The 13,501-nt window shown below is 38.5% G+C and overlaps 1 protein-coding gene across 2 annotated transcripts in view; it reads left to right on the top strand.

Moving 5' to 3' along the window:
• Positions 1 to 3,093: 3,093 nt before the first annotated feature.
• The window catches only part of LOC111333773 (pancreatic secretory granule membrane major glycoprotein GP2), a 12,517-nt gene continuing 2,109 nt past the window's right edge, over positions 3,094 to 13,501 (top strand). Inside the window, exons 1-5 of one of the 2 annotated variants that reach the window (XM_022939395.2) lie at positions 3,094 to 3,301; positions 8,610 to 8,990; positions 10,640 to 11,020; positions 12,400 to 12,525; positions 12,792 to 13,377. In XM_022939395.2, coding sequence (XP_022795130.2) covers positions 3,226 to 3,301; positions 8,610 to 8,990; positions 10,640 to 11,020; positions 12,400 to 12,525; positions 12,792 to 13,377 — 1,550 coding nt within the window. In that variant the 5' untranslated portion in view covers positions 3,094 to 3,225. Of the gene's footprint in view, positions 3,302 to 7,586; positions 8,058 to 8,609; positions 8,991 to 10,639; positions 11,021 to 12,399; positions 12,526 to 12,791; positions 13,378 to 13,501 lie in introns of those variants that run through there. The other variant, XM_088741352.1, reaches the window with a different exon arrangement.

Below are 13,501 nucleotides of genomic sequence, written 5' to 3'. Positions count from 1 at the left end.
CTGTCTAAGAGCAGGTCAAGTTAAAGTCAGATGTATGTATGGCTAAGGTCAGAGCATATCTCCCAAAGTACTATATGTCAATAACCCACATTTCTAATTGCATTTTCACAGCTGAACCAAAATCATACCAAATGGAAGATACAACAATTTCAAATAATGGATGCTTTTGGTGAAAGCAGAAGTTTGTGGAGTAGCATCTGTGATAATTCTGTAAAATACACTCTTCGGGATCGATAAACTTCAAGGCCGTTTACACGGCAGAAAAATCAGGTACGAACGTGTGAAAAAAGAGTACGGACCTCACATTTTTTCCCACATAAACTATCCGTACCATGTTTTGGGGGAGGGGTACAGACCCGTTCATTTCTGGTTTGGGGGCCATAGACGTCTATGGCCCCAAAACCAGAAAAAACACGGGTCCGTACCGCACGAGAACGGATAACTCAGCATCACGCGTCGCCATTTTGTTTACAAGAATTACGCATGTTCGATAACAGTACACAGCTGTACCAAATACTATAGTCCCATGCAAGAAATTGGTCCGGTCCCCCAAAAACTGCAGTGTAAACGCAACCTTGCTGACTTGGTCCTTATGCCTCTTTTTGTCCGACCCATGATAAAACCTCATCCGTGTAAACGGCTAAAATTATGCCGTTCGTACTACTTTTTTTGACACGTCCGTACCCGATTTTTCTGCCGTGTAAACGGCCTTTTAAAAAGGTTTAACCCTTTAACTCTCACGAGTGACAAATACAGAGTGGAGATTCCTAGGCGCGAAAAATTCTATTAGAGTACCGGTTTAAACATCAACACACTTCAGCCATTTTCCATGTGCTCACAAAACTCTTTATTCCACTTGTTCCAGTCCCCCACACCGAGGTAGCGCCTGGCGCTTATATACAAACAACAAACAAGTTCGGGTTAATTGCGTGTGCACAGAGTTTCTCTTTACATTATCAATACAATATCGAGCAAACAGTTGATGAAAATAAAGGAAAATATCAATTAGGGGCTTATTAATTTATCCAACTTTAAATTCTCCAAACTAATATCATGGGAATTGCATGAGATCTTGGGAGTGAAGAAAATTACATGCATGAATTAACAAATCAGTTCTTTTTTACCAATCTGAGAAGAGATCGTTAAAAGATAACGAGATTTTTTTCCTCCAAAAACATAAACGAGCCTATTGAACTGCAAAGACTCTCCTCTTTTAATGTAGTAAAAGAATTACTTTATTCATCTTTTCCTAGATACGCAAAGGAAGCACAAAATTGGAAGGCGGTTTTTTAGAAGCTAAAGTCGCTCGAGGTTATGCCTCAAGCAAGCGTTACGACTTGTTCATCCTTTCCAAACTTCCCACGTGCTTTGTATTTGTATCTCGCTGTAAGCTTACTGACACTCGATCAAAATGCTAACTGCAGGCTCACACAGAGAAGCCTTGACTGTTAAGTCATCAGTGGCCAAGCAAACATACATATCATGTGTTACCCGGCGGCGTCTCTGAAACTCTTGACTGCAAACCCAATGATGGATTCTCGTAGACAAATTTATGCATTTGTGCCCACCTGGTGGGTGTTCAACTACCCGGCTACTCCTTTTTTCAGACTCCATTTTAAAATGAGTCTATTTCATCGAATGAGTTTCGTTTCAATAACGAGTCTTGCTTTGTTAATTGATAACACTAGAGTTGAATCGACTGGAGTCGTCGTCGTATGTCGGATACGTCGAGTACGTTGAATACCAATTTAGTCGTGATGATTTAATTCTTACCGAGTCAGCGATCCCTGCTTTCCAAGAAACCGTGAGTGATCTGATACACCTTCATGTCTCGTCTTCAATTCTACATGTGTTAAATCTGTCACAAACTCGTCGAGGGATGCGATATCATGGCAGATTGAGAATAGGAGCTAGTTTGGAGATGTCTTATAAAGCACTTGACGCATGTATTTATAACTTGTCGATTAATTTTTCGTGAATAATCAAAGAGGTTTTAACCTCTCCAATACGTGCAATCATTCTGAATTGGATGATTCTCACTAAAATAAATGAAGGATTATGTGAACGGTTAACGTAAAAAATAAGTTTATAGCCTTTTCTTTTAAGCCGTCGGTCACAGAAAATGTTAGGATAAGAACATGATTTACGAAAGCATTTGCTTTGTCCTGGAACCCTCATTATATCTACTACTGCGGGCATGTAGCCATAGCGCAGAATATTAGCATAGGACATCAATGGAATATTTTTGCAATTTTTCTATGGGTTTGAAAAGAATAGAAAAGAATAGCAACTCAAGTAAAAGTAATTTTTTCGATGTCGAGCAATGTGGAGCGGTGGACCTGTTTGAGCAAACCATACCAAAATCCACACTCGTTAGACATAATTAACTACAGTCATGCGTCACTGGTGCATACAGCTAAAATATCGAAATAAAAAAAAAAACAAATTCTGGCGTGATCAAGTTGCGGACAAGTTTAACTTCAACCCAGAAGAGTAGAAAGCATGGCACAGGTGGGGATCTTTAATAATCGTAAGTGGACCGGACGGGGTGCATTTCTTTATGTTACACGAATTATGCCTTTAGCCTCACATTAAGTCGCACTCGGGTTTATTGTCTTATATAGACAGCAATCAATCAAGCACGGTGAATGTTGAAATTTGACCATTATCATCAACGCAGCTTGGTGCGAATCTAGTGGCTTCAAGACTGCCACACGATAAGTTGAGTTCACTTTCTTGTAGGGAAACGAACTCTGTTAAGTGACTTACTACCGAGGAGTGAAATCGAAAGAAATGGATCTTGCTGTTTTTTCGATGGATCCTTGAGCTGCCTCGGATAGATTGAAATCGAGACAGATACAAATCTTGCGCCATGTTTATGCGGTGGTCAACAGAAAATTGAAAAAGGTAAGTTATTCACTTTCCAGTATACAGCAACGTTGGACGATCAAGCAATTCAGGTTTTTTAGCTTCACTGTTTATTTCTTGATTTCATTATTTGCATATGCTGCCCTTTATTTACTTCCTGATTTCAGTGTTTCATAAGCTTACTCGAGAATAAACATGTTTCATAATTAAGCTGTATGATGCGAAAATAAATGCGTGGTCTTATTATTCCAAGAGTGCAGTTATTTGTGCTATGTCTTTGAAATATTTACACAACCAAACGACGCTTTACCCAAACTATCGATTTGATACCTACTGATACCCCTCGTTCAAATTGGAATGGGTTTTTCCCAGAAATGGATGTTTGTATTCCTCGTGGAATTTTCAATAACGATCTTACAGTGCGATTCCCAAGGTAAGTAAACATACTCGGCGGCTGCATCTCGAAAATTTTGAATGCTTTTAATTTGTCATGAGAATCATTACACAGTATTCTTCTAACGTTTCTCAATATATATTTCGTTAGGGGGAGTGAAGAGGTGATGTGACTTTTTCTGGATTGCAGCCAGTTTTTCGTTTAGGATTATTTCGTAACTGAGAATAATATCATAGGAGGAATGTTGGTCCTTTTTTTATTCTTTAAAAATGGACTTATATTTTCTTACCAGCGTTAGGTAATCGGTCTTTTCGTTTACCGCCATTGCAGAAACTCTGTAGATCATTGTGTTGTATAACCTTCGCAAAAATTGCTTGTACTACTACTGCCGATACAGGATCTTTTAAGAACAATATCCAAAAATGTACGTATTTTTTTTAAATATGGTAAATTTGTAAGGAGATTTGGGCGATTGTGAAATGAATCTTACTTAAGAGCGTATCCACCTGAAAACCGGGCAAGGGTGATAAACCTCAAATCACCAATTTGGTTCAAACTTGGCACAAATGCTAAGTACCATGAGTTCACAAGTATGTGAAATAATTGGTCAAAACATTTAATTCCCTGGGAGATATAGGGTCCCCCAAGGAAAACCCCCATTTCCTGCATTTTTTGCATAATTAATTAGCCAACTTTGCATTGCTGCAAAATCCATCTACAAATTCAATCAACTAGGTTGTGTTCTGTATCTATGAGACTTAAAGAAAATTTAATTGTTTTAACTTTTTTATTCTATTTCTTCCCTTACTTCTCGCGTTGTTCCCATATGGGCAGTGAAAGCCATCACTGGACTGGGCGCATGAAGTCGAACTTTTTGACGAAAGAAATCTAGGAAGAAACTTGATAATACATACTTGTCTCTGTGGTGCCTCAGTTGCAACTTTTGGCTTGATATCATTTATTAGATAAGTAGCCCATTATGTCAACAATGTACTGGATTCGATTTGTTTCGTTGCCTTGTTGAAATATTTAACGCGGTGGGAGTTCTCGGAACTATCGATCAAAATTATTGATCTTTTACGGCGTGATACTTATCGACTTATATAATATGTGTTGGTGGTAAAAAGATAATTTGATGCCCTAAAAGCTGATGTAAATCAAAAGGAGAATTCGCCGTCTTTGATCAGATCGTGCCTGCAATTTTGTTCAGCGGACAATTTTGACATTCATTTGGCATGTTGTGTTTCTAGTCTACAAAGTTTAAAATGTAAGATTTACGGCTACCAAAATATATGACTTGTTATTTGTTAAGCTTGAGATAGTTGTTTGGTTCACCGAAAAACAAATAAGCCCGTGATATATTGGTCTCCTCTCAGCACAAGGAAAAAGAAAACGTTGAAAACATGACGCGCACATAGGATCACTCACATATTTTATCCGAGGTTTTCTGCTTACATTTGAAAGTGTAATATGTTGCAGCTGTCTACTGTAATATCTTGTTTTTCGTCGAGATGTACCTTAGAAGAGGGTCTGGATAGGAGGGGGTACAAATGTTAGCTACCTGTTACAATTTCGGGCATTTATCAGTTCACAGTTGGATTTTAGGCAATTTTTCAGTTGTCAGTTAAATGAATGTTAATAATTAACTTGGCAAGTTAATTATTACTTTCTGACCCTAATATTGACTAGAAAGGCACCTATACAATGTGAACTCAAGAATGAAGTCAAAAATTGATAAAATAAGAACTCCTTTTTCTCAATTCTGAGTAAAATAATTCCAAGATCTTCGAATTCCAAGTGACTTTCAGTCTTTGTTTGAAGGGTGTTTAAGTAAGTTACAACTCTTCTGCACACAAACTTCTGTTTGCCCATGTGCAACTTTGAAACATTCCTATTCCGTCAACCACTGAGCCGGTTAAGATGTTGGAAGGAAGATCGTTAGAAAGACGATCCTCCTTCCAAAAGTTATTGGTTTAATGTTTTGTTTTACATTACGTCGATTGCGATTGGCTCCTACGAAATGATCGGAAAGGAATGTTCTTTTGTCTACTTTTCAATTAGGTTATTAGAGATATCTAATGCTAGTGCACCTAAGAAATCCGAACGAAAATGGGCGCGAATTGGCCGCCCGGATCTAGAAACCATAATTAGGGTAATATCTTTATCTTCTCGGTCAGAAAAGTCGTTTTTTGAGTCCGTGTCATATTCGTCTACATATGTTCGCATCTCAGCAACTGCCACTTCAACAATACAGTCCTCAAGAAATTTGACATCTGCCACATTCCCAGACGCTAAAGTGCCGTTTCCGAATCAATTTGACAAAAGGTTACAACAGCCTTAAAAATACCAGCATTGACGGTCATCGCAGAGTTAACGGTCGAGTTGGGTATCAAAGATGATATAACCGGTATGTGACATATGACCTTGATGTGGATGGTCCACGCAGTAATTATTAACGAAATGTGACATTATGGCGTACTCCTACTGATATGTAATGAAAAACGTACTTTTACTGGACAAAATAAATCAACTATCTCTATTTTATATACAGTTTTTAGGATATTTAGGGCGATCCAGTCTTTTGTCAGCTGTCAGTAAAAGCCCACCACATATTTCAGTTGTCAATTAGATTTTCAGTAATTTGTCAGTTGTCAGTTAAGAATTATGCCCTTTTGTCAATTTTCAGTTAACCCCATCCAGACTCTCTTAGAAATTGCTCCATTACGAAAGTGCGCATTATTCATGAAAGGTGGGGTGGGGTCAACAATCAATTTCGTAGTAAGTATCAGACAGAAGTGTAATAGCCGCTCTTAAAAGTTACAAATAATAACCGATAATCCACTAATGTTAACATCAAAACCCGGAAGAAAAGCTCCTTCGTGCGTAGACGCTTCTACTTTTCGTAGTGATTCAAGTAAGGAAGAGAATATGCTTCCCCGAACTCCTTTAGTCCGAAAACGTTAAAATGCACAGTTGGCGATGCAATTGATAAGAGAAACTGTGCACCAATGACGTCGGCATGCATTTCAAGATTGTAGGAGTGTCAGACTCAGTGACATTGTTAGAAGGTGGGTACATGAAAGCAGGATTTGCGACGCCGACTCTCGTGTATCTGCAAACATCCCAGGCATAAAGTGATATGAAAGGCAACTAGAATCCTCTCTTTCGCATTTCGCGGAACCTCGTGTTTTCGCGAATGTCTCTGAGGTCGTTAGGGGGCAAACACAGCAAGTTACTTAAAGAAAGATTATGGCGAAAAGTTGTTTCGATGTCCAAGAAAACGATTTGGAAGATACATGATCGCTTCTTTGCCACCGTTTTTTTTTTTTCAGGGATGGATTTAGCCAATGTTTATACGAGGAAAACGCAAGTTTTTGTGTGTTTCCACTTACGCAACACGCCTCGCATATTTTTCGCTACTCCAACTTTAGTTGCTAATATCTAGATAATCAATAAGAATATCGAAGAAGCCTGACATTCTTTTGTTGATTGTGAATAAGACCGGCTGCGAAGACATTTTGCTTGTGCTACGGCATCCGATACCCGATAAATTCAATAGAAGAACCCTCAATCGATTCACTACAGGATACGTGTCCAGACATAGCTTTGCTCGTCGGCATCTGTCTCTGTTGTGATATTCAAGTTAATTGATAACGATTTTAACAGAGTTGAGTTTCTGCACTTCCTTCCTACATAATACAAAGAGAAAGATTGAACTGTAAGTTGATACAAGGCTGACATTTTTGCTGAAAAATTAACGTACATTAGTATCCCCTCTCCCCCAGAAAAACTCGACCGCCTTAAACTAAAACAAAAAAAATATAATCAACATCGAGAGGTGAGTGGGATGTTTTAACAAAGCTTTACGAGGGTTGCATATTTTTCATGGAGGACTGGATTGAAATCTGTAGTCATCGGATTAGACGGGAACTCGTGATGTCCTGTGCTTGTCTGCTGTTAAAAAGATAGATCTATGAGGGTTTAAACAAGCTCGAACGACACAAAAAGTGCCTGCTTCTCATTTCAGGAGTAAAATGAAACTTTCCGATGAGCGTTCCCGTGGTTGCAGCTCTCTAAAAATTAAAATTAGCGCAAAGATGGGCCTATGCTTTAAGTATTTTGGTAAACATTAGCCTCGCTCAATGTAAGGAACACAAACGGATCGTGAATACAGGCAAATTCAGCCAAATATCAGCTGACACTTCAATGATTTTGCACTTCATAATAAAACTGATAAACGTTCAGCCGTAGCACATTTCTTTGTTACAGTTGACAGGACCTTAATTACGCAGCATTCAGAGGGCAGCCGTAGGTAATATTAATTTTCTTTGTCTAGTTACTTTCGTTGACTACGTGTTGTGAAATCACATGCAAAACTTGATGATGTTACACTGCATTTCTAGGCACGAAAATAGAAGTGTTCAGTGAATGAAAGTCCACAATTCTAAGCGCCATTTGTACAAAACTCCCTAAAACATAGTCACACGGAATTTATATGCTCATTGCAAGTTCGATGAGTCCTGTATATCAAATAAATATGACACAAAACTAAAGCTGTCGTCTGCTTCGTGAAATATTTGAATAAGCTTGCTCGAGAAAATTCCCGTTTACCTAAATCATCCAGCTTCATGATTGTATGTTTAAGCTTTGCTTCCACTAATTCTTAAGCTCTGCTTAAAATTAAGAGAGACTTACAAGATAGATCGTTAAATCTGTGTCGGCATGGTTTATACCCGTTTTTTGTCAGCTATCCTTGTGAGTTTTTCAGTGCTTGTGTTACCAATCAGTGCTCTGGGTAAGTTTAACATCTTCCTACACTAAACTATTAATACTTAACGTGATTTTTCCCAAGGTAAAAATTGCTGACTTTAGTTAAATCACAAGGTGCAATGGTTATCGATCGTTTCTGATCTAACCAAGGCTAAAATTTAAATTATACATCCCTATCATGTGTTGCAATTCTTTATTTTTTCATTCAGCATCTCTTAGAGTTATTCGAAATGAAATATTTAAAACAACTTCTTTCCTTTTAGTGTCTCACCGAAGCCAATTTTTGGATCATTTATTGTGAGGGAATGAAACACACATGCACGTGTAAACCGGGGAAAAATACAATAAAAGCTCCTAGGGCGAGCGAAAGTAAACTGTGATGCCAGTAAATATTTTTTGCAGTCGAATGCACATAGGTTTCTACTTTTTTTCGATGCACTCTCTTTTCTTAGCGACAAGAGTGTGTCTTTCAGAGGCAACCTTCTTTTACATTAAACATAAGAGCAGAAATATTACTTTATATTTTACCTGCTTCGTCTAAAACTATCCTGATTCTTGAGGTGTCTTTCTTTAACAGTATGTCCAAAGAACTGGGTACCTTTTCAAACCTCGTGCTACAAGTTCTCTTCCAAGTCACTCTCCTGGAATGCAGCAAAAGCTTCCTGCGAAGCACAAAGATCCCATCTCGTCGTGATCAATTCTCGAGCTGAAAATCAAGCGATTGGCACGTGGGTAACACATCATACATATCATATTGGTTTGCATAGGGATCCTAAAGACAAGAATCGCTGGCTCTGGGTCGATGGCTCACAACCAAAATTTACCAATTGGTATTCTGGAGAGCCTAATAATCATGGAGGCAGCGAGGACTGCAGCCAGATATATAGCAAGAGGCACGGATGGAGGTGGAATGACCTCTCCTGTGGTAGTTCACTGCCTTACATTTGCGAAACCCGTGGTGAGTCTGTCTAATCAAAATAGTCACAGCGGCTGAGTAAAAACGAAAAAAAAAAAAGGACAGAATGAATATCAAAATAATACTCTAGAACCTCAATGCTAATAAAAGTTAGCCAAGAAATCAAACTGTCCAAAAAAAAGGAGCTCAATATCTCCTTTCAAACTATGGAAATAACACTCAAATCCTTCTGATTTAAGTTCCTTGACGCTAACAGTTTGGATTTCGAAAAATCTTTCAATTGTCGCTTTAGTTAAATCACTTGGCGTAATCGCTATCGATCGTTTCTGATCTGGGCAAGGCTAAAATTTGAATCACACAACGCTATTATCTGTTGCGGTTCTTCTTCGGCATCTCTTGGAGTTATTCGAAATAAAATATAAATTATAATTGTTTTACGCTTAATGTCATTAAACGACCCAATTTCGGGTCGTTTATTTTTCCGGAAATGGAAAGCACCTGCACAAAGATCCCATCTAGTCGTGATCAATTCTCGAGCAGAAAATCAAGCGATTGGTACGTTGGTAACACATTCTGCATATCATATTGGTTTGCATAGGAATCCTAAAGACAAGAAACGTTGGCTCTCGGCCAACGTTTACCAATTGGAATTCTGGAGAGCCTAATAATGCTGAAGGGTGTGAGGAGTGCAGCAACATATACATAGGAAGAGGCACGGATGGAGGTGGAATGACCTCCGCTGTGGTAGTTCACTGCCTTACATTTGCGAAAACAGTGATGAGTCTATCTGATCATGGTCAGCCACACCAAAGTAAAAAAAAAACAGGGCGACTGATCAAAAAAAAAAAGCAAAACAAAAAAACACGACGGAATGAATATCAAAATAATATTCGAGAGCCTCAATACTAATTAGGGTTAGCCATAAAATCAAATTGTCCAAATAAAGACAGCTCAATATCTTTTGTCAAACTATGGAAATGTCTCTCAAATCCTTGACGCCAACAGTTTGGATTTCGAAAAATATTTTAACCGTCGCTTTAGTTAAATCACTTGGTATAATCACTATCGATCGTTTCTGACCTGGTCAGGGTTAAAATTTGAATTACACAACGCTATCATGTGTTGAATTCTTTATTTTTTCTTCTGCACCTCTTAACTTTATTCGAAATAAAATGTAAGTTATAACAGTTTCCGTTCAGTATCATTACAGAGCCTAATTTCGGGTCGTTTATTGTGACGGAAATGAAAAGCAACTGCACATACAATAAAAAAAAAAAAAAAAGAAAACATGCAATACAAAAGAAATATAAGTTACAACTGTTTTTCTTTTAGCGTCTTTACCAAACCCATCTTCCGGCGATCGCTTCTTGAGACGGGAATGAATAGCATATATGCACATGCAAACCGCGGAAACTGACTACACTGAAAGCTCGCAGGTCGAGCGAAAATGAACTGTGATGCTGGGAAACAGTATTTTTGCTGTCGAATGCACGTTGGTTTCCTCTCTATTTCGATGAACTCATTTTTCTTGGCCAAACCAGAAAAAAGAGGCAAACAGGCACACACAGGAGTGTGTCTTTCAGTGGCAACCTTCTTTTAAACTAAATATAAAGGCAGAAATAATTCTTACTTCACATTTTACCTGCTTCGTCTAAAACTATCTTGACTCTTGAGGTGTCTTTCTTTAACAGTATGTCCAAAGAACTGGGTACCTTTTCAAACCTCGTGCTACAAGTTCTCTTCCAAGTCACTCTCCTGGAATGCAGCAAAAGCTTCCTGCGAAGCACAAAGATCCCATCTCGTCGTGATCAATTCTCGAGCTGAAAATCAAGCGATTGGCACGTGGGTAACACATCATACATATCATATTGGTTTGCATAGGGATCCTAAAGACAAGAATCGCTGGCTCTGGGTCGATGGCTCACAACCAAAATTTACCAATTGGTATTCTGGAGAGCCTAATAATCATGGAGGCAGCGAGGACTGCAGCCAGATATATAGCAAGAGGCACGGATGGAGGTGGAATGACCTCCCCTGTCGTAGTTCACTGCCTTACATTTGCGAAACCAGTGGTGAGTTTATCCGATCGTGGTCAAACCACACAAACTTATTAGATGCAGTCAAACCGAAATAAAAAATAATCTCAGCGGCTGATAAGAAAAAAACGACAAATTGAGTATCAAAATAATGCTCCAGAGCCTCCATGTGGTTAAAGGTTAGCCATCTAATCAAACCATTGAACAGTGCAAAAAAAAAAGGTCAATATTCTCTCTCAAATTATATTAGGGTCTCTAAAATCTCAATTTTAGCTGCTCGACGCGGAAAGTTTGGATCTCGAAAAATCGTTAAACTGCTAAACCGGTTTTTACGTTTTCAAGAAAACTCAGTTTATGGTCATTTCCACGAATTTACCTCCAAACGGATTTTTCAATTACCAATCTTTACCTAAAAGAACATCACAACTGGCTTCTGCCCCCAAATAATTCTAGGGAGTTTAAAAAACCATACGGTTTCTTTCACAGACAACGTGTTACAGACCATGCCATGCTGCACTGATAAATATTTTGTGCTCCACCAAACATCGAATGTTTTCAAAGTCCGCAAGTACAATACAACCCAGATAGAATTGGGAAATGATTTGACTGCCACTTAAATACTGTTAGGGGTTTTGAAGTGCGTTCTTTATTTTATCACTGAGAGACCAAGAGGAGCTCTTAGAGATAAAATTTATATAACAAGCTATAAAAACTGATATTAATTGAATCTCGAATCAAAAATTTCTTCCTGGAAAGTTTCAACAGCCCTTTTAAAAGCCCTTAACTTCATTTGCCAATAATTAAAGTTCCTCCCCCAGTACATGCAACCGACCCCAAGCGTAGAAAAACGCCAGTAACCGTATCGTCATTGCGTCTGCCTTAATTTCTACGTCTGTTACAGTTTGTGTGTTGAATTTGGTTGGTGGTGTGAGTTTTTTAGACAGACCGCAGGCAAAATAGAGCAAACTAAAGTGATCCCGGATTACCTTCGATGCTGAATATTACATTACTCCAACAACTTTTTGATCCCTTATAAAACATTCATCATCAATAATAGAAATCATCAGTTCTCCTATAGCCTCAGGGATAGTCCATGGCTGGTCGAAAACGATGTTTGCCCCTTTACATACACATTCAGTCATTACGATGGATCAACCTGTTTCACTCGCACCAGTGGTTACCAGCTTAGCTGCTTTTTCTGCTCATTACTGACACATCAAATCCCACGTCTGAGTAATATATACAAAAAATTGTAACTCTCTCGTTTAGCTTACGTTTTAGTTTTTTGTACATGAACGAAGGAATCTAATAATAAAAATATCTATTTATTCTTGCTTCAAAATTTTACGTTTTCTGTCCGTCCTGAACTAAAATAAACCTTTTTTGCAACACTCAGATTGTATCTCTTATTTCAGATATTGACGAGTGTGCTGTGTCAAATGGTGGCTGCAGTCACAAGTGTGTCAATAGTGCAGGAGGCTATACATGTGAATGTCCAGACCCAGAGCTGAGCTTATCATTAGATAACAAGACATGTAGTGGTAAGTTTATACTGGTAGAAATAGAAAACAATGCAACATTTGTTAGAAAAAGTAAAAATTTTCCCCATCCCACTTTTTTACCGATAAAACTGAAGCAGGATTCCCTACGTATGACATTCCACTCGCTGATAATTGCATAGTGAAAGTTTTGCTCCTTTCCCTTGTTATAAGAAATAATAATTTTAATAATAATTTTTATTATTTCTATAGCGCAAAATTCATTAGATATATGATCTTTATATAATGAAACTTCTATTTTTTTGAAGCTCCAGGAGTGGATGTCCAATGCAACAGTAACAACATGACCATTATCATTCCCAAGTTCCTCCTCCGTGGTCTCGACCGTGAGCATCTTCGACTCCTAGACACTAGATGCAAGGCTGGGGAAACCAACTCCCACTTTTATCTAACGACTCCGCTGACTGGCTGTGATACAAAACGCAGGCTTACATCCACAGCTATCGTCTATTCCAACACAGTTTTTGAAATCCCTGTGGCCGCTAAAGACGTCGTAACACGCGTGCGGGAAATAGAAATACCATTCAGCTGCTACTTATCCAAATACGGCGAGGTATCATCCATTGGTTGGAAGCCAAGCAACAGAAAACTTGTCTTCAGCGATGAAGGCAAAGGGAACTTCACAATTTCTCTGAATATGTTCCCCGACAAAAGATTCGTGAGTCCTTACATGAAGGATGACTTTCCTGTTGATGTAGTGCTGCGCAAACTTCTGTTCTTTGAAGTATCAGTAACATCGACGGACAAGAAGTTGTCAATCATGGCTGATCGATGCTATGCCACGCCCACCCAGGATGAGAAGAGTGCTCTTAAGTACGAATTTATTAAGAATGGGTATGTGAAAGATAATTGATAAAAATGTGTTGTTTCTTTTTGGTATTTTCAAACCAGCACGCAGGTTCTCTTTAGTCTTTTATGAACTTGATCTACACTCCCTGCACCTTAGGACAATAAACAA

Source organism: Stylophora pistillata, chromosome 12, assembly GCF_964205215.1.
Source record: "Stylophora pistillata chromosome 12, jaStyPist1.2, whole genome shotgun sequence".
NCBI classification, from domain to species: domain Eukaryota; kingdom Metazoa; phylum Cnidaria; class Anthozoa; order Scleractinia; family Pocilloporidae; genus Stylophora; species Stylophora pistillata.
This window is presented reverse-complemented; position numbering and strand designations above follow the sequence as displayed.